This window comes from Takifugu rubripes, chromosome 12, assembly GCF_901000725.2.
Source record: "Takifugu rubripes chromosome 12, fTakRub1.2, whole genome shotgun sequence".
NCBI classification, from domain to species: Eukaryota; Metazoa; Chordata; class Actinopteri; order Tetraodontiformes; family Tetraodontidae; genus Takifugu; species Takifugu rubripes.
In genome coordinates, this window is record NC_042296.1 from 12274629 (window position 1) to 12294882 (window position 20254).

The 20254-nt window shown below is 52.6% G+C and overlaps 1 protein-coding gene across 1 annotated transcript in view; it reads right to left on the reverse strand.

Annotated features, from left to right (window-relative positions):
- Positions 1 to 1295: 1295 nt before the first annotated feature.
- Positions 1296 to 20254, reverse strand: part of efna3a (ephrin-A3a) — a 37147-nt gene continuing 18188 nt past the window's right edge. The window contains exons 2-5 of the mRNA XM_029845571.1: positions 7460 to 7761; positions 6735 to 6800; positions 5374 to 5451; positions 1296 to 1503 (exon numbers count right to left, since the gene is read on the reverse strand). Of these exons, the coding sequence (XP_029701431.1) occupies positions 1385 to 1503; positions 5374 to 5451; positions 6735 to 6800; positions 7460 to 7761 (565 nt within the window). The 3' untranslated portion in view covers positions 1296 to 1384. The remainder of the gene's footprint in view (positions 1504 to 5373; positions 5452 to 6734; positions 6801 to 7459; positions 7762 to 20254) is intronic.

Sequence of the window (20254 nt, forward strand, 5' to 3'; positions counted from 1 at the left end):
GCGGAGCTACTTTAGAGCGTCACTACCGGCCACCACCAGCATCATCATGGTTTTCTCCTCATCTATTTATCTACAGAAGCAGTAAAATCCATACTTAAAAAAAAAAAACAGTAAGAAATGGCACAATAGCTTATCGAGCAAAGGCCCACAAATGCACATAAATAATATTACCATGAGTGCATTTGAAAATGAAATAAAGAAAAAAAAAATACTTACGCCATCCTACGTTGTTCTGTATTAACATAGAAAAAGTGAGCTTCTTTTAAATCGAACATTCATGTGTGTGAGTATTTTTTTTTAGGTTTTTTCTTTCCTTTCTTAATTCTATTTTATTTCTTTTTTTTTAACAAAATGGCGGCAGCGTTACTGCGAGACTCAAAGCACAAGTTCTCCTCAGGCACCTGCCGCGCTCCGGCGACTGTTACGGGGCTGTTTCCATGGTGACCGCTGTGATGGCCATCAGCACTGATTGGACGGTTGCCTCTGAAGTGGAAACGGAAAAAAGGCCGTCCTGCATTAAAAAGGGGGCCTTGCCGCGGAGAGGCGTTTAAGAGGCGCAAATGAGCGGCGTTCTGAATGGATCTGCTGATTGCTGCAGAGAAAAGCTTTGACATTTAAAAAAAAAGAAAAAAGGACACATAGTGCTGAAGGCAAACGCGTCGGAACAAAACACACACTCTCCGAGTCTGAGTGCTGGCAAATTACTGGTCCGGGGTCGGTGTTTTTCTTGGGTTGTTGCGCAGCGAAGGCAGGAAATGCAGACAAAGGAGCCGGAGAGGGCGGAGTCACGGCCTCGGGGACACTTCTGGAGTCTGGAAAGGTCCGCAGAAATCCAGAAAAGTCCATCTTGATGCCGCCGGAGCCTTCCGGAACCTTCCGGAACCTTCCTCTTCCCGCCGTCGGCATTCAGGAAATTCACTTGTTGGCGGTGGGGACCAGCTCCGGGAGTCGGTGCTACAATGAAACTGCGAGGTCCAGATGTTACTGGTTGTTCGCTGACAGCAGCACTGAGGTGAATCTGGACCGGCTCGTGGTCGTGGCGTCCCGTTTGTGGCACACGTGGATGAGATTCTGTCCTACGACGCATGGGAAGAAAAGCACACGAACACGGCGGCAAAAAAAGGCCCCTCCCCCTTTAAAAAAAATCATAAGTCAAGGTAGGCCTTCAAAATTCCCTCCACCTTCTCTTCTGGGTTCCTGCCAATGCTCAGGTGCGTCCAAAGCCCTTTGGACAAGGCGGTCCAGCTGGTCCAGCTGGTCCAGGCGGTCCAGCCGGTCCAGCTGGTCCAGCAGGTCCAGGCGGTCCAGCTGGTCCAGCTGGTCCTGGTGGTCCAGCCGGTCCAGACGGTCCAGACGGTCCAAGTGTCACTGACGCCGACGGCTGCTAGGACAGAAGGACGAAAGACACGAGCAGCGTGGCCACGCTGAGCAGGACGCGGTCGTGCGACGGGCTGCTGCCGCTGACGCTCTTCTCCAGTTTGGGAACTTCGGGGTTAAATTCGTCTGGGGGGGGTGGGGGGGGGGGGGGCAGAGAGAAGAAGGTGAGTGAAGAAGGTAGCGAAGCATTACTTCATTATTAATTCATCATCCTAAAGTAGCCAAGCGACGCAACAAATGGAGCTTTTCCATACGCTGAGAAAGAGATGCAGTTATCAACAAACCCTCAATTATCATCAGCAAAGCTACGGCACCGACCCCCCCCCCCACCCCCCCGGGAAGGTAAATGAAGAACACTTTTGGTTCTGATCTCTCTCTTTTTTGCTGTTCTCTTCTTCTCGCGCTAATGATGTTTTCACCCTGGAGGGATTTCAATCAAACCAAATTACTATGGCCTCGCCATTGATTAGACGTAACAGAACATTAGCCGCGGGGGCAAAGATGAGGGGGGGGGGGGGGGACGCATTTTGTAATATTTGCTAAAAAGCAGATTGCGGCGAGTCATTATGCACCGCCTGGAAATAATGCAGCCATTATATCAAGAGGGTAATGAAGTGCTATAAAACGGAAAAGTAAACCAAACTGTCTGCTGCTTTCACATCCGTCAGGAGTTTAAGGGCCACCCCCCCCCCCACGACTGTCACATTAGGCTGCGCCCCCCCCCCCCACGACTGTCACATTAGGCTGCCCCCCCCCCCCCCCCCCCCCCCACGACTGTCACATTAGGCTGCATTATACAGAGAAAGGAGACGTAGATGAAGAGGTCGCGGCAATAAGAGTCCAAAGCTGCTGCGCTCAGATTAGCTTAGTTTAGCTCGGTAAACTTTTCCCAGTTTGGGAAAATAACGTTGGACCGAACAGCACTAAAAACAGCCTCTTTCACGTGGGGACATTTAACAATTCTTCTACATTCTTTGAGTTAGTGTGGTTAACGAACTGTGCCATTAATGACTGGTAGTACTCCATCTAACCACCGATTTACTGGCCTGATGCACGAGGAGTCCTGATTAAAATAATGGCAGGAGGCGGGGCTTAGTGACAGCGTGTCCACCAGCCGCTGAGGGGGCTCTGCTTTAGGCAAACATGCTCAGAACTCTCCTGTGAGGCGTCTTTATGTCCAACCTCCGTCTCTGTCTCTGCCCTCAAATGTTGCCCCCTCATAAACGATCGCGTCCATAATCTGGAGTCAGCTGATGAAAAGCGGAGGTCTGAGCCGAACCATCCAACCAGCCCGCGTCAGGGAGGCGAAGCGGGCGTCTTTTTCAGGACGCCGCCCGCCTCAGGTGGGCCTCCTCGGCTGTCCTCACCTCCGCGTAAACAAACCCGTGCATCTGAAGTGATTTGTTCCAGACTGGCTGGTGGGCGTGGAGAGCTGCGGCGGCCGCCAACAGAACACGCACCTCTACAAATCCCTGCTATTTATGGAGGCTGCCCTTGGAAGAGGAATTGTGAGGACGCCGGGAGCCTCGGGCCATAACAAGCTATCAAAGGTCTGCAGTATACGACACCTAGCATCACAGCGCAGCCGTGGGACGCGGCGATCAATTTCCGACAACACAGGCTTGGGCTCGTCTCGTCTATATCGGCTACAACAACAGACACGCGGGCCGGGCCGGCGCTCCTGTCCACAGAAAGACGCCCCGGGCGTTGAGAACGAGTTCAGAAGCACGGGCTCGAGAATCCTGGAGAGTGGGAAAAGGTTGTCTGCTCGGATAAATCGGCGTTCCATCTGTAGCGCCGTGGGTGAGCAGCAGGAGCGGATGGACTCCATCTCCAGAGGTCTGCAGCGTCCGCGGCTAGCTTTGAAGCTAATTAATCCCGCGGCAGACGCCGCTGTGGCGGCAACCTTGTGAACTCAAACCGGCATCGATACGACGACAGCGCGCTCTCAGGCACAGACAAAGACATTCAGGGCTTTTTTAGAGGATAATTTCACTTAAAACAGCAGGTTGTAATGATTAAACCCCCATGGCAGTCATGGGGGAAGACATCCTTGAGAGCACTGACGTATGTAATTGCAGCACTGAGCTCCAGCATTCAGACCATCAACAAGGATTTGGTGCAGCCACTCCGCGTCGGGGGGCCACTGGGGACCCCGTGGTCGTGGGCGGGGCCTGGACGTTAGCGTTTGCCTCCTCCGTGGCCCCCCCACGCAGACCTTCCAGGCATTGTAAAACAGTGATATCAATTGCTTTTGGTTTCATGTGACGTTGCGCAATCAGGGCCTCTCGTAGGGGTCCGCGATGATTTCCCCGGCTGGAAGCTCGCCATGCGTTCGCCTCAGGCCGTTCATCACCGCTCCTTCCCCAGGAAAAGGCTTCATGTCTCACGAATGACCGACATCCATTTAAAAGTACTATCCCCCCCCCCGAAAATGGGCTCTGGCAGCGTTTAGATAACTGTTGCCTCAGTGTTTTCATTTGGAATTATGGACAGTTCCGGGAAGAACGATTGACAGGAAAATCTCAGCAGCTCTGTTGGTCCCGCCTGCCTTTAGAATCCCTCACGACCATCTTGGCGCTCCGCAGAGGCAGGAGGACGGAGGGACGGATGGACAGGGGGACGGCTCCTTGGTGGAGCTGTGGGGGGGTCAGGGGCCGCTCTGGTCCCCCGGGGGTAACGTTGGAGGGATAAACCAGAGGTTTAGGAGTTCCCTCTGGTTTTCTGACGACCGGTCTGTTATGTTCAGTTGTAGACGAGCTCAGGCCTGAGTAACCGCTGAGCCGTTCGCCCACTGAGCTCCTTCGCTCTGCACCCCCCCCCTGCCTTTTTCTGCCCATCTCTCTCTCTGTTACCTCCTCTTTCACTCCTCCTCCTCCACTTTGTTCCTCTCGCTCTTGTGCTTCTCTGCAAAGTTGCTCATGGCTGATGGCTCTTATCGCTCGCGGGGTCTCTGTTCCCGTCTGGGGCGGGTCACCCCCCCTCAGCCCTCCTCACAGGCTGCCCACAGCTCCCACCAACGAGCACGCAAAACCATTCCCGGCAAGAGGCTTTTGTTTGAGATGGGAACCGAGAAGGGCAGAAAATAAAGGGTTTACGTAACGAGTGACTGGCTCACTGACGCGCGTTCCCCTTCGGTAAACACCGACCTTCCGCTTCTTACGAGACCTCTGCTGACTTTAGATTAAAGTCTTTAAGGCTCTAAAGGCTTCAGCTGTCTGCATGCATGTGCGTCCAGGACTGCATTATGAAGTTTAAACGTGTTTATGCCCTGACAAAACCCCTGTATAACCCAAAAAGAGCTATGATGCAGTTCTTTTTAGGATGTGGGGGTGTAATCCTGCTCCCTTACATGTCCCTGGAGCTTTACCTCCTTTGTGAAGGAGGCTGCTGAACTAGCAGTCCATATGGTTCTGGCCCCCCAGCTTTTCTGGGAAGCTCCGTACTAAAAGGAGCGATGGTTCTGGAAGTGCTTGCTCAGATGCTGCAGCCTGGCCGGCAGCTAAAGGAGCCGCTTCTGAAGTGACAAACAAAGCCGGGCGACGTTGACAACGCCCGCCAGGTGAACCAAAAAACTGCCTTTTTAAGCCAAAAGTGGGCATTCGTGATCGTGTTTGGCTGTTTATTACCCGCATCAGCGTCAGGACTCATGCTAGCAGGGAGCTCCGAGAAGCAGCAGTGTGACCGGATTCTGGAACTTTTGCTCTCATCAGGGCTCTCAAGTCCAAATCGTGGGCACAAATTGCAGTATTGTTGTGATGGTAAAGACCAGAATCCACCCTGGGACATTCATCTTGTCCCACAGATGCGGGTAAACAAAGTCCATGTTGCCTCTCCGGCTGCGTCGGCTCATTGTTGAAACCAAAGTTCCTGAAGCCTCAAAGGGATTAAAATAAAGATTTGTTTGCTGCAAACTGGGAAAATGAGTCACAGACAGAGTCGAATATGGAGACCCGCCCGGCTGGTGTTCCGGTCCGGTCACGTGGAGCAACTCACCGATGTTGTGTATTTTGATGTTTGGTCTGACCGTGTAGTCGGGAGGAGTCTGACTGGAGTCATCATCTGCCTGGGAAACTGAGAAATGGACCGGGGGGGGGGGGGCAGAGGGAGGTGGAGGGGGCAGAAAGACACTGAAGTTAGGCAACGCTCAAGTGCAGCTCAACAGCCGGCCTGGATCCAGTGAAGGAATTCTGGGAAAAACTCCGGCCGCCTGATCGCATCACACCCGGAATTCAATTCAGAATCGGCACATTTTCAAAGCAGGCCGGGAACGTTGGCTCGCTAAAGTGCACGTGTAATCTCTGGCGTGCTCCGGGTTTATAATACGTCTTTGATTTCTGCTCTGCGTACGCAGCTGGGGGGGGGGGCGTGGGTGGGTCGGTGGGTGGGGGGGGGGGGGGGGGGGGGGGGCGTGGGGGGGGGGGGGCGTGGGTGGGTCGGGGGGGGGGCATTAGGAGAAGTGAAAGAAAAGCTGTGAGTAAGAATATTCACAAAGCTCTCTCATCTTTTACAGGCTACAGTGGCAAAAACGAGCACACACACACACACACACACACGCACACACACACACGCACGCACGCACACTCACACACACTCACGTTCACACACACACACACGCACACACACACACACACACGCACGCACACACACTCACGTTCACACACACACACACACGCACACACACACACTCACACCCACGCACACACACACACACACACACGCACGTTCACGCACACGCACGCTCACACACACACACACACACACACACACACTCACACACTCACACACGCAGAATGTGAAATATGCGAGCAGACATTCACGAGCGCTCAAACCACGAGGAAGCAAACGGAGGCATCGGTAGACGGACGGCGACGTGGCGATGGCGGTGGGGGGGGGGGTGTTGATGGCCACACAGGGGCTGACACTGGCCCGAGTGTGGGACGTATTAGTGCTGACAAGGTTAGAGGTGGGGGGGCATTCAACGTGGGGTGTCCTGATCAAAGGGCTGCTGGGGTAAAAATAACAGGCTCTGTAGAGAGCATCGGGGGGGGGGGGGATAGAAGATGGGGGGGCTTTTAAACTGAGACTAGGGGCTTTTATTCTACATCTTTTGTGTAATATTTACGAGAGCGTGTCAGTGAGAGGGAGAGCGTAATAACACCGAGACACACATTAAGCTATCGAACCCTCGAACCCTCGAACCCTCGCCGTAACAGCGGCGCCTGGCAGTATCGCCCCATTTGCCCCACGCACGTCCCTGCATGGGGCACGTGGGGCGGCGAATCGACGCAGGAAGGCGGGTAAAGCGGTGCGAAAGGAGCGGGACGGAGGCGGGTGGAAGGGCCGCCGGGTCTCACCCGTGGAGCAGCAGACGTAGACCCTCAGTCTCAGGCAGCTGTGGCCGTGGTGATGGGTGGGCGTGGCTACAGGGAGAGACAGATAAGACAGGAAAAGCATCAGCGTGCTGCAGGCCGGCGCCGCCGCACATCCGCCGTGGAAGCCGAGCTGAACGTGAGCGGCTGCCCGTCCTCAGCGGAACTTCCTGAATCTCTTAGCGGCGGCCCCGCACATCAGCGACCCGTGTGGGTGGCGGCCGCTGGAGGCCGGAGGCGGGATGTGCGGCGTCTTCAGGCTGTTTCCATCCGTCACAATAAAAGCGCCGCGGCCTGAATCACAGGCAGAACTGGGATGGATCTGAGCGTTTGAGGAACTAAGGCCCTGCAAAAAGAGCTGTTTTTTTACCCAGAATGCATTGCAGCGTCCCTACGCCTCCATCTTATAATGTGCAGAGAGACACAAATGCCTGAATATGAATTTAATAGACCCGTTTGCAGAATTCCCATCGCTTTTATTGGAAGGAGCCACCTGTGGAGGCCCCCATGCCAACAAATGGTCCCCAGAGGGCCATTTTCTCTGGTCGCTTTCCAACTGTGAGCGGCAAATGTGATAAGATGCCATGTCAACAACAGCTTGGGGTTTATTTCCTTAATTTTTCCTCACGGCGGGACCTCACGCTGCGCGGCACTTGTGCAGAAGTAGATTTCTTTTGTTCAGAAGCATTAGAGCTCCACATTAGACTCACAGATGTAGTAGTACTCTTGGCCCACGTTGAACTCGTAGCCCAGCGAGAAGGCGCTGTAACGCTGGAACTTCTCCGAGAACTTGATGGGAGCGTGCGGGGCGTGGGGCCGGTTGCACTCCCAGCGCTTGAAGCCCTGCTGGGGGTCGCACATGCGGTAGCCGCGGTAACTGACCATGTAAAGGATGTACTGCTCGGCCACCGTGCGCTCCAGCGTCCCCCGCGGAGTGGCGTTGTAGTGCGGGCAGTAGATGTCCAGGTAGTCGTTGACGCTGACCTGCACCGTGTACCCCTCCCTCCGTAACCTGGAATAGCACACAAGAGAGCATGGAATTATGGGAAATGTTGTCTTTGACCGGGGTAACTGCTGCTTCATGCGTTTGTACTTCAACTAATCTGCAAAATCACATTTCACTACTTCACATCTTCATTATGGCGAGCGCCAGCGTGATTAGGCACGTTTCTTCTCTCTGGTGCATGTGGAGGAACACTGTTGCTCCACTAAAGGCCTCACAGACTGTGGTCTGAGTCTTAGAAACATGGTCTGGCTCTCTTGGGTCAGCAACAGCAGATTTTTTGCCCAGACTTCTGTGGAGCAAAGCCCCTCTGCAACTGCTGCGTGTCCAGGAGTAATCGTGTGCAATGTACACAATGGTACAATAATCTCTGTAATATCATCTTACTGTCATTAATACTGTCATTTATTAATTACATATTTCTGAGTTTACATCACTGACCGACAGAGATGACGACATCTTAACACTGCGTAACTTTGCTGTCAATTAAACTAAAGTATACCTATCCTGTAAATAACACAAGTGTAATTAGTAGTTGTCATTAAGAGGACTCCTGCAGGTGAGCTGATGGGATGTGGATTTTACTTTGGTTGCGCTGGTTGCTCAGTCGGGGACGGGGTAATGACCAATTCGCGCCACTAGGTGGGGCTGTTGCGCTGTACTGGGTTGAAGCGCAACGCTTTACTCCTTCACCTCCGCACTTCTTATTCTTCCCCGTGTCCAAACACACGCTGTTCTACACGCTGCCACGGTCACGGCTCTGCCTTTTGTGTGCATGTGCATGTACATGCAGGCACAAGCACAATGACTGTGCACATACAGTGAGGATACGTTGCTGTCAGATCTTCAGAGAAATTGTTATTGTCATAAAATGTGGATGACAAATAACAAAGAAGCTATCTTGTCTCACCTTCTTCGCTCTTCCTTTTTTTCCCCTGCAGCCTGTCCTCCTCTGTCATCCTTTTAAAAAAAATAAAAACCGACACCCCTTTGGTGCGTCTCATTCACTCACAGACACGCAGGACGAGGCAGATGAATATCACTTCTCTTAACCACTGTTTCTTTTTGGGCCATCAATCTTATCTGCTTTCTAGTCTCGCCGCTCAGATGTGAGATGACAGACTTTTGTCCTGCAGCGTTGCAGGAAGAGACAACACAGCCACGCTTCAAAGGGACTATATTTAGAGGGGGGCTAGTGGCGAGGGTGGGGGGGCTCAAGATAGGGGCGCAGGGAGGGAGATAAAGAGGTACAGTGGATGTGGGACAGAGTAAATAGCCAGGAGATAAAAGGGAGCGGGATCATGGCTTGTTATTTGCAGCCGCAAATAACAACGATAAAATGTCTGGTAGTTTGAAGGGGAAGCTCCCGATTTCTTCAGATTGCTCGTTGGAAATTAGGCCCGTGTCACACAAGTCTTTCTCTTCTCTGCTCCTCTTTCTTTGCTACTTTATGTTGTTATGTTGACAGCAGAAAAGGACTGGAGGTTGGAGGGGGGGGTGGCTGGGTGAGAGGGCCCCTCCAGGTCCACGTTGTTATATAAGCCGTCCACTTAGTGGCACAGGACAGAGAGGTTGGAGGGCGAAGAGCAGAAGACACAGAGGAGGAGGCGGCGGGAGGGGATCCAATAACCTGCGGTGGTGGGAGGAGACGGAGGAAATGATGGCAACAAAGGGAAAGATGCCGAGGCGGAGACAGAGACGTAGTGCCCCCCCAGGACGAACATATATGTGGCAAAAGTGCATCAGAAAGACTGATGGCTCTCATTGTCCCGCCTCCCGGAGCACCACCATCCCCACCTCCCCTCTCTGCCCCTCCCGCTCGCTCGCTGCTCCTTCTGCCTCATGAGGCGCCAAAGAGAGCCGGGGGAGTCCAGCGGGGAAGAGCACCTCTGCACCTCTGCGCCTTTCACACCTTTCCCGCCGTCGTTATCGGGAAATAACAGTAAAACAGCCAACAGGAAGAGCTCGGACAAGATTCACGCCGTATAATGTGAACAGGAACCGAGCAGAATTAAACATTCTGTCCTTTTCACATCAGCGATATTAATCTTTTTATATAAGAGATGAAACGAGCACGCCGCATTTCACCCCCCCCCCCCCATCAAAGAGAAGACAGGAGCGCCACTGGCTTTTAAGGAACGTTCCACCTCTCCTCCGCTGTTCCTCCCTGACATGAGCGGAGGCGTTAAAAGGAAACCTGGGGATTCTTTCAGAGCCGCCTCATCCATTAAAAACACACCCGGAAAAGAAACATTTGTTCTGGTTTTACTGGCCTCCACGGACTTCATTTTTATCTCAATATAATTTAAAGTATCGACATTTACATCCGCCCTTCAGAAATCCATGCCTAATTACCGCCTTGCTGACTCGAACCATCACTTAATTGTCAAAGTGATTAAAGAGAAAAACCCAAGAAAAATCCCTCATTGGTGCTGAAGTGGTGCAGAAATCCAGCTCTCCTGGAAGTGATGAGGTCAGCACAGCATCATCATCGCTGACCTTAAAAAGCCTCCCCTGGGTAATCAATCGGCCTCATCAGGAGGATAAATTACTCGTGCACCAAATGGCACAGCTTTAAATGCCACCTGCACAACGTATATTTACCCCAGGCGAGTCGGGTCCCCCGACAGGGACGAGCCGGGCCTTCGCGTCTTGAATCCGTACCTCTGCACCAGAACTCATTACTCGTCCACGCACACGCGCGCGCGCACGCTGAGCGACCCCGCGTGCGTGCGCACGTGCGCGCCATCTCCGGTGAGTCACCGTTGATTGAGTTAGCGGCGCGATTAAGGGCCCGCTTTACAGGGTTTTCGATCCAAAATGGACGACTGAGGGCGGAACAAGTGCTGAGGCAGTCGGAGGAAAGAGGCTAACGCTGCACATCTCTCCCGCCACGACGACGCCACCGGGAGTCGTCTGCCGCTCCCCCCCCCCGCGGTCGACTCCGGGCTTGAAGAAAATTGAGGAACATTAGCTTTTTTATATTTATCCTTTCCTGTTCACAGCTTATTCCCCGAGCTTACGCCTCAGCTGTGCTGAATCGAAAGTGCTCTGCCTTTATTTAAGGTGGGGTTGGTGGCAGTGGCAGTGGTGGTGGTGGTGGGGGGGGGGGGTCCTTGCGGTCTTTCATCTTTATTTATCATTTATTTACGTGCATCCATTGGGAGCGGATCTGGAGGTCAGCCGCAGTCGCCTGGTCATGATAATGCCGACAATGCCCAAACTGCGAGGTAAAATGTAGAGTTTGAACAGGCTGAACATGCAGGAAATGATGGTTTTTCATTGATCTTTCACACACACGTGCACGTACACACACACACACACACACACACACACACACACACACGTGCCTCTCCGTCTCCACGGGACGCCGCGGTGCTAAAGAAGCGCGTTCGGCAGCTCGTTTGAGCTCACTCTTGGCAACAGCGGCCCTGAAAAATGGATGTTTTACTTAAAGGAAGCCCTCCGAGCAGTTCGCCTGCTGGGTGCCCCCCCCCCCATCTCACTGTCAGCATACGCTCAGAGAAGCGTGTGGGGGGGGTGGAAAACCGGGGAAACTAACGTAAAGACTGTATGAGGGGGCTTGAATGACATAAATGAAGGAAGAGGGAGGGGCAGGCAGGTCGTGGCGGAGGAGATGATGAAGAGATGAGTGGCCTCAGAGGAGGCTTAAACAAAAGCACAGCCCAGCTGGGGGGGCTACAAATGGGCGTCAGGGCTTCACGCCACACGTCCCCTTTAAATCAACGCACACCGTTAAAAGGACGGGAAAAATCGCCTCTATCATCAATATAAGTGCAATTTATTCATTCTACAAAGTCACTTTTCTCTCCGGAAAACTCCAAAAAATGGTTGAAAATTGCCTTATTTCCTTTTATGGATTATTTCAATTGGTTCCAATTGTCCTGGCTGCTCCTACACCCCCCCGACTTCTCATTAAGTCGCTCGCAAAGCATTATGGGTTGCTGCCAGGTTGTTCCACAGGCATGCATTTCGTTGATTGATCTGTGTGGTTTGAGATCCTCTTTCCATCCACAGAGGCTTAAATATCAAACAGAAATATGGATGACACCATTGAATATTACACCGCCGCTCTCGTCCAACCACATACTTTGCATAAAATAAATGTAACAGGGCACTTTTTAGCGCTAGCGTGGTGAAATGCTTCCAAGGACCACTTGTTTTGGGGCTGTAATTGGCCACTCTGGTTCCGGGACGGGTCCTGTGAGGCCACATATCCTACAGAATGTTGCAGCTTCCAGTCCGATACGCTGAGGACGACTGAGAGTACCAGCCGCTAAAATATTCATCATTCTCTCAGATTCTTACAAGAAACAAACGACGTTAAATATTGAAATGTTAAACGGCGTTACGGGAGAGAGGTCAGATTAGCGTCGGCCAGTTTTAAAAGCCATCCATCCGGCGGGGGTGTGATTACACCCTGTGACAAGCTGTAAAAACAAAAGTCCATCTCCCTCAAGGTGAACCTCTAATTGTGTCTCCCGATGAAAGGCTTGATCGGCCACATCTGCTCTCCAGCTCTGTCCGTGCGCTCGCCTCTCATTTGCTGCAGCCCACTCAACGCAATTACTGCCTCTCGTTCATTATTCATCCTTCGTTTTCCCTTCCTTCCTTCCCTCGTGTTCTCTGACAAAGGTCCCGCATTCATACATGGATAATGAACCATAACAATAATGGACAGTGTTTCATGGGGGGGGGGGGGGGGGGGGGCTGAATCCAGTCCTCCAGGGACTTCTATCCTACCAGGTCCACCTTCACCTGGGATTCCTCTTTTCTCTGAGGTAGGACAGAAACCCGGCTGGATTACAACCCTCAAGGACCCACATTATATTAGGCTCTATTCTAAAGTGACTACAGATATTAATGCTTCTTCATCAGAAACTGACACCACTTGACAAATAATTCTCATAAGCTGAGACCGTTCTGGTCTGCTGCCTTTTGTAGCTCAGCGTGTGAGGGGCTCGGCCGCTGCCCGTGCAGGAAGTCGACCACGGCGGGGAGTTCGCTTTCAAAAAACCCATCTTTAACCCCCCCCCCCTCCCCCGGCTGGCACACCTCTGTCAACAAGAACAAAAGCGAGGGAAGAGAACAAAGGCACAAGGAAGAGAAAGGGGGGGTGCAGGATCCAGTCTGGGTCAGGTTGGTGCTGAACATCGTCCAACCTAGTGGAGCAGTCTGGGCTCAGGCCCCCCGACCGCCGCCCACCCTAATCAAACCTCGGCACCCTCGCCGACGACCATCTCAACGCTCTCACGTAAAGAGGAAAGAAAACACCGGCTCAGGCCGCCACAAATGATTCACCCGCTTCTTAAAATAACCCGTCGCCCGTTTAAAATATAACCTACGAATTTGTCTTAACGAACACAAGCAGCAGCCTGAGCTGGTGGAGTAATTATTGACACCAGAGCGGGGGGGCGGGGGGGTGGAGGGGAGACCCCCGGCACATCAATCCAGCAGTTATTAGCAGCTGATGCCATGCAGACACATTCAAAGCAGCTCCTGAGATCTGAGGGCGCTCTTTCCTCCTGAATAATTGACCCTTCTCTCGCTCTGCTCCTCTCGACTACGCGCCGGCGCGGCGCCGCTCCGCCTTTTGTTCTCCGCTTTTCCCGCTCCGATTGCTTCCTCCGTAGTAACACACGCATCCATGTGATTTCTCTGCCTCCATCCATCACGCCGGGTCTCTCAAGGCTGCGAATTGTGAAGGTACATATAGACACTTGTGTCACAGAGGAGATAAAGAGGCTGGGTGGGTGTGGGGGGGTGGGGGTGGGGGTGGGGGTGGTGGGGGGGGGGTCAGGCATCCTTGGAGAGGCTTTCAGCGTGAGCGCTTCCTTCAGGACGGTTTCCGAGGCTGCCGCTGCGTTTGGTGCTGTAATTGGTGGAGACTCTGGAAGCACTTCTGACAAGAGGCTGAGGAACGTGGAGCTTCAAGGACGCCGGCGCGAAGGTCTCGGAGACGACGGCTGTTCACGCTTACGTCACAGTTGCTGCGACGCTCCAGATGCACAGAGACTTTTATGCTGCTAGAATGAAACTACTCGTGTATGGACACTGACTCTGAAGCCCCCCCCCTCCCCTCTCCCCCCCACACTGAGATGAGCCACAGGTTCTTCTGGGGGAATCAAATCAAATTCAACGACGTCCCCGTCATGTGGCGACGCGTCTGACCGTGGTCAGTGATGGACGCCGCCTCGTGCCGTCTCCTAATGCCATTCCTTCTTCTATAGGCTTCACTGCCCCACACTCCCCCAGCGGGGTGGCCCCCGCCCAAACCGCACATTAGTCGGTGCCAAAGGAAGGAAGTGACCATTCGTTTCTTTGTGCTGAGGTCTGAGCGCCGCCGGCGTGCAGCCGGAGCTCAACGGTATGATGTCTTTAGACCAGAGATGAGCTGAAATCCAGGATTATGCTCGCACAGCTGGTTCGATTTAGAAATGATGCAAAGTCCTTCCTAAACGTGCACGCGCGCCTCCTCCGTCGCTCCAGGACAAACATCCTCTGTGGTTCCGTCCACTTTGCTTCCCTCCAGGCTGGAGCGTGAGGCCTCCCTCCCTCCATCTCCGGCCCCGGTGGAGCAGCGCCGCTTTTATAATTCATGGAGTTGTTCTGATGGCCTGGGCGGCCGCGTCCGATGTGAATCTGTGCGTCTCAAACGCTGGCTCAGCACCTCCACACGAGACCGAGGAACCCGCGCAGACACCTCCTCCTGCCTGAGCTTCTGTGTCCAAACTCAGCATCCTTTCCTTCACTCAACCATAACAATATTTTCCTGTTGCCAAGGGAGCGCCTCATTATTTTACAGGTAGAACTGAACGAGTTTCTGTTCTGAGCTGAAAACGTGAGCGTGCTCTTCTTTATGCTCCGTGCTCTGCAGGCATGTTCCATCCACTGGAGGGACCTGACCTTGAGCCTAACCCAAAGGTCAACGTCCACCCTCACACGTCACACTTTATTAAAATAAAAAAAAGCCTTAACGCACACACAGCAAACAATGAAACATCGGGACTCTCTTGTTCTCCGGGCAGAACGACAGATTTGATTCGGTCACTTGATTGGAGGCTGAAATGAGCTGCAGGTTCTGGCTGTTCCAATTTACTGGTAAAACGGTCCAAGTGGCAGCACAACAAAGAGTCTGTGCAAAACGGCGGGGAGTGTATTTCCTGTACGCTGTGATCTATAAACACAAGCTGCACACACACACACACACACACACAGACAGCAATGCAAAAATCCCATTAATCACACACCTCTACCACTCAGGACTTGCAGCTGAGCTTCTTTTCTGCAGATGAGTGACGGCTTTGTGGGCCAAAACGCACCCAGAGACACGCAATCGGTACATTAACACACCCCCATAACACACGCACACACGCACACACACACATCACATCAGAATGAAATGTAGACTTGTTAGACACTTTAATCATCGGTAATCACTGCAGACCTGCTCGCCATCAGACTGCGACAATGCCTGTCTGAGGAGGAAGTGTGGGAGGGATGGAGTGAAGCAGACAGAGGAGGGAAGGAGGGAAAACACACACACAGCCTGGCTGCAGCAGGTCGGGGGCAGAAATGTAAAGTGGGGTCCAAAAATACACCCTGGCCGCGGCGCCGGACCCACTGCAGCTTTGACCTGCATTATCTTGTGTTTTCAAGGTCCGTTTCTTGTGGCTTTGTGATGGGGACTCGGTGGGAGATGGAGACAGAGCGGGCCCCCCCCCCCAACGGGGCTTAATTTCAGTTACGGGGAGGGCAGGGGAAAGGAGGCAGGAGCGATGGAGGGCTCACAGAGGGGGGGTGCAGGGCAAAGGGAGGAAGGAGAGGAAAGGAAGGGCTGAAGGAATATAGAGAGCCAGATAAGAGGTGAGACGGATGGGGTGGGGGGGGGGGGCAGGCGTTGCGATAGTGAGGAGGTGAAACGCCTAAAGCGAGGCGGAAGAAAAGGGGCCGCGGCAAGGGAGGGCAGCAAAGGAGGGAAAATTGAAAGATGAGACGGGGAGATTATTAAGAAAAGGTGTGTAAAGCATAAATAAGGCCTGACCAAGGAAACGGAGCTGCTGAATGTACAGGGAGCAAAGACACGTCACGGGGGGGGGGGTGACTGGGCAGACGGGTGGGGCTGGGAACGTTAATATCTATCTAAATAATGCTGTAATTTCCCTCATTTACAGGTGCGTCTGCTCACAGGGTGGATGATCGATTCGTGTTTTAACCCTAAGTTGTTGGGCTAATAACAACAAAGCCGTTTATTTCTTCTTTCAGACTTGTTTGTCCAACATTAGTGTTTAAAATTTAGGCCACAGTCGTCTGTCCTGTTCTATTATCTTAGCTATATTATACACGCTATATATTATCTTAGCTATATGAAAGAGCGTGCATGTCATTTATTCTCATGGGGACATTCAGTCGTTATCTGATTGGAAAAATCAGAACCAGATCAGAGATTTAAACCATTTTTTCATTCCCTTTTCCAGGTGAATGAAGTGTGTGTGTGAGTGTGTGTGAGTGGTTTCCTCCTGAAGCATGAAAGAGAAAGGTGATCTGACCGCGTGTCGCACGCGCAGGTGAAACCGTGCGGTTAAAAGCAGAAAAGCAAACAGGATTAAGCGGTGACCTTATCTGGCTAACAGGCTTCACATCATATTAGGCACAAAGCAGACGCTCCCTTCTCCTGCAGCTTCTCCTGCAGCTTCTCCTGCAGCTTCTCCTGCAGCTTCTCCTGCAGCTTCTCCTGCAGCTTCTCCTCCAGCTTCTCCTGCAGCTTCTCCTCCAGCTACTCCTCCAGCTTCTCCTGCAGCTTCTCATGGAGCTTCTCATGCAGCTTCTCCTGCAGCTTCTCCTGCAGCTTCTCATGCAGCTTCTCCTGCAGCTTCTCCTCCAGCTTCTCCTGCAGCTTCTCATGCAGCTTCTCCTGCAGCTTCTCCTGCAGCTTCTCCTGCAGCTTCTCATGCAGCTTCTCATGCAGCTTCTCCTGCAGCTTCTCATGCAGCTTCTCCTCCAGCTTCTCCTCCAGCTTCTCCTGCAGCTTCTCCTGCAGCTTCTCCTGCAGCTTCTCCTGCAGCTTCTCCTGCAGCTTCTCCTGCAGCTTCTCATGCAGCTTCTCCTGCAGCTTCTCCTGCAGCTTCTGATGCAGCTTCTCCTCCAGCTTCTCCTGCAGCTTCTCCTGCAGCTTCTCCTCCAGCTTCTCCTGCAGCTTCTCCTCCAGCTTCTCCTGCAGCTTCTCCTCCAGCTTCTCATGCAGCTTCTCCTGCAGCTTCTCATGCAGCTTCTCATGCAGCTTCTCATGCAGCTTCTCATGCAGCTTCTCCTGCAGCTTCTCATGCAGCTTCTCATGCAGCTTCTCCTGCAGCTTCTCATGCAGCTTCTCATGCAGCTTCTCCTGTCAGTCCGTCTGAAAGTGACAGCTGTCAGCGTACCTGAACTGGTGGGAGGGAGTGGGCGGGATGGGGGGGGCGAGCGGCGTCGGGACAGGAGTGACAGCAAGAAGCAGATGGTGGGGGCAGAGATCAGGAGGGCAGGGGCAGGAGGGAGAAAGGGGTGGAGATATTAAAAACCAAAAAGCCAGAGATAAAACCTGCCTCCTCCCTCTCTGTCAGTCTTTATGATCATCTTGTCTTCTCTCCATCAGCGATTCGTAACCTTCAGCACCAGACCTGAGTGGCGGTGATGAATTGAGACGGCGAGCAGCGAAAGGAGGGAGATTAGCAAATATGGACGGATGATGAAAAATGACAAACGTGCGGGGAGCGAGCGAGAGGGAGGAGAGAGGAAAGGTGACATTGGGGGAGGAGGAGGGTGGAAGACAGCGAGCCGCTGGCTGTTAGCCGGAGGACGGCGGCGGGATGACATCAGAGCAACAGAGAGGTTACACACACACACACACACACACACACACACACACACACACACATACACACACACACACAGGTAGAATAAGCACCTAACTGCAGCTGCATACTTATGCCTCCTAACCTGTGGGGAGCCCCCACAGGCGCCCCCCCCTCCACCTCCTGCCCAGGTTGTGCGCCGGCCTGATAACCTTCATGGCGACTGGGCTAAACACACTCAGGGCGACAGGCGCGCCTCCCTGCAAAAACAATGATAACTGACAGAGCTGTAGCGGCGGCGGCAGGCTGGTTACCACCGTCACGTCACGACCGGCACGTCTGACGCGTGCACGTGCACGTGCGCGTCATTACCCGTCATTACTGTACAATTACTCTACCAATTTCCCACAAGCCTCAACCAGATTTGAGAGAAGGTTGAGGTTCAAAAACACCAGTGAGGTCTCTGGTGGAACTGGTGGTTTTTATTATTTCCTTTTGCACAAACGTGCGGAATATTGTTGCGATATTTAAGCTCGACCGAGATTTCACAGTTTAAACTGAGCAAAAAGCAACAATTCTTCAATCTGGAGTTCATTAAAGGACGAGAGTTCATGAATCTGCTACATTTTTGGAAATTTACAACTCACTCACACACACACACACACACACACACACACACACACACACACACACACTTACACACACACTCTCTCTCTTGAAGTGAGGCATAAACAAGTGGAGCAACAGGCACAGAGAGCCAATGCCCCCCCTCCCCAGAGATGGGAAACGCACTCATCCATACTGATCTTAAAACAACATCCTCCTCTCTTCTCTTCCCTCGTCTCCTTCCCTCGTCGTCCCTCCATCTCAACCCTCTCAAGCCTTCCCTGGCCTTTCTCTCTTAGCCTCCTCACCAGCCCCCCCAAACCAGCCCCCCCTCATTAATTTTCCTTTGCGGCTCCTCATTCATCCCCATCTCTGTGTTTGCCTGTTTGATTGCTCACTGTTGGCTTATGTTTACTCTCGTTCTCGCCAACTCTGACATCAGTTCTCAGCCCCTCGTCAGTAATCGCTCTCAAAGATTCAATTCCCCCTCTTTTCCATCACATTTTCATGTCACTATGGACGTCTGATGAATATCCAAGGATTCCTGACCTGCCTTGGTTCCGTTGAGCTAAACGCAGATGGACATAAATCATTGTAAAGCACAAATTCAATGATTATATCATAGAAGGCGTGTGTATTTACAGAATAAATAATGTTCAGTAATATATCTCTTGTATGGAAGCTACTATTACTGCTTTTTACATATACTCCATTCATCATGGAGGACGTGCGCAGCTTCTGTCTGTCTATACCATAATGCACATTCCCTCTCTAAACATATGAAAAATGAAATAATATGAAATATGAAAAAGCTTGTATATGAGCCAATCACTAACTCCACGGCCCCTTTGTGACCATGTGCAGGATAAATGATGTTAATACGCGGATGTCTCGTTAAAGTTTAATGTCCAGCTATAACCCCCACCTGTTATTCTATAGTGGAGCCTGTGATGGCCCAGGATGGTCGCTGCCTCCCGCCCCAAAGGCAGCGGATCGATTCCCTGACGGACATTTAGAAAATGAACCAACACATCCTTGAGAATCACGGTGAGTCCAGACGCTACTTCCTCCCACCGCCTTCCTCCTGCAGCTTTCTCTCAGCCGTACCAGTTCTCCTGCCCTCCCCCCGATTCTCGTCTCCACTGTAGCAGCGTCACAGAGCCTCTCTGTGCTCCGCGAGGCCTCTGAGAAGTCACTGACGCAGTCCGGCGTTTGACAAATGAGCCAACAAATCGACTTTCTCGAGCATCTCCAGCCGCGCAGGCAGGACAAAACAAAGCGTGCTTAACTAAATGCTGGATGAAATGGCGCAACAGAGCGAGCAGGCTATTACAAATGATTCCACTGCTGCGCTCCGTCTCACCGCTCCCACCTTTTTCTCTTAATCTCCCCTCCCTTTAAGCCCCCCCCCCCCCACACAGCTCTTGTTTCAGCACCTTAGGCGAACGTTGGCCCGTACGATTCGGCCCCGGTTGGGGGCCTTGTTCGCTGGTGTCGCCCCACTGCACATGACTGACGTCCTCCTTACGGGAGCAGAGCGGGGGGGGGGGGGGGGGGGGTTGAAGAGGGAAGGTCGGTGAGTGGGAAACATGGGAGCTTTGGTATCAGGGAGGACGCCGCTGACTGTGACTCCTGATCGATGCTGCCTCTCCAATTACATTTAGATTAAAAGCAAGTCGAAGCCACTGGCGCTGAGACTGTGACAGGAGGTGCAGCGGGGGTCCGAAGCCCCCGAGCGACTCTTTTCTCCCCACATATCAGCCACAAATATATGTACAATGGCACCAAAGCAAATGTGACTTTATTACGGCGAGATTAAGGGCAGTGGAAGGGGCTAATGCCCAGTATTACATCAGCGCCGGCTGAGCAGCGCCTCGCACTCATGCCGTCAATAACAAGCAGGGGAGATGGAGGGAGCGCAGCCGAGCGGAACCGCCAGGGATGGAGGGATGGCGAGGGGACGGAGGCAGCGTTAGAGGGGACCCAAGCATGGCTAACATGGACTGGAGTGATTCCAATTATGTTTAAGTGATCAATTAGATGGG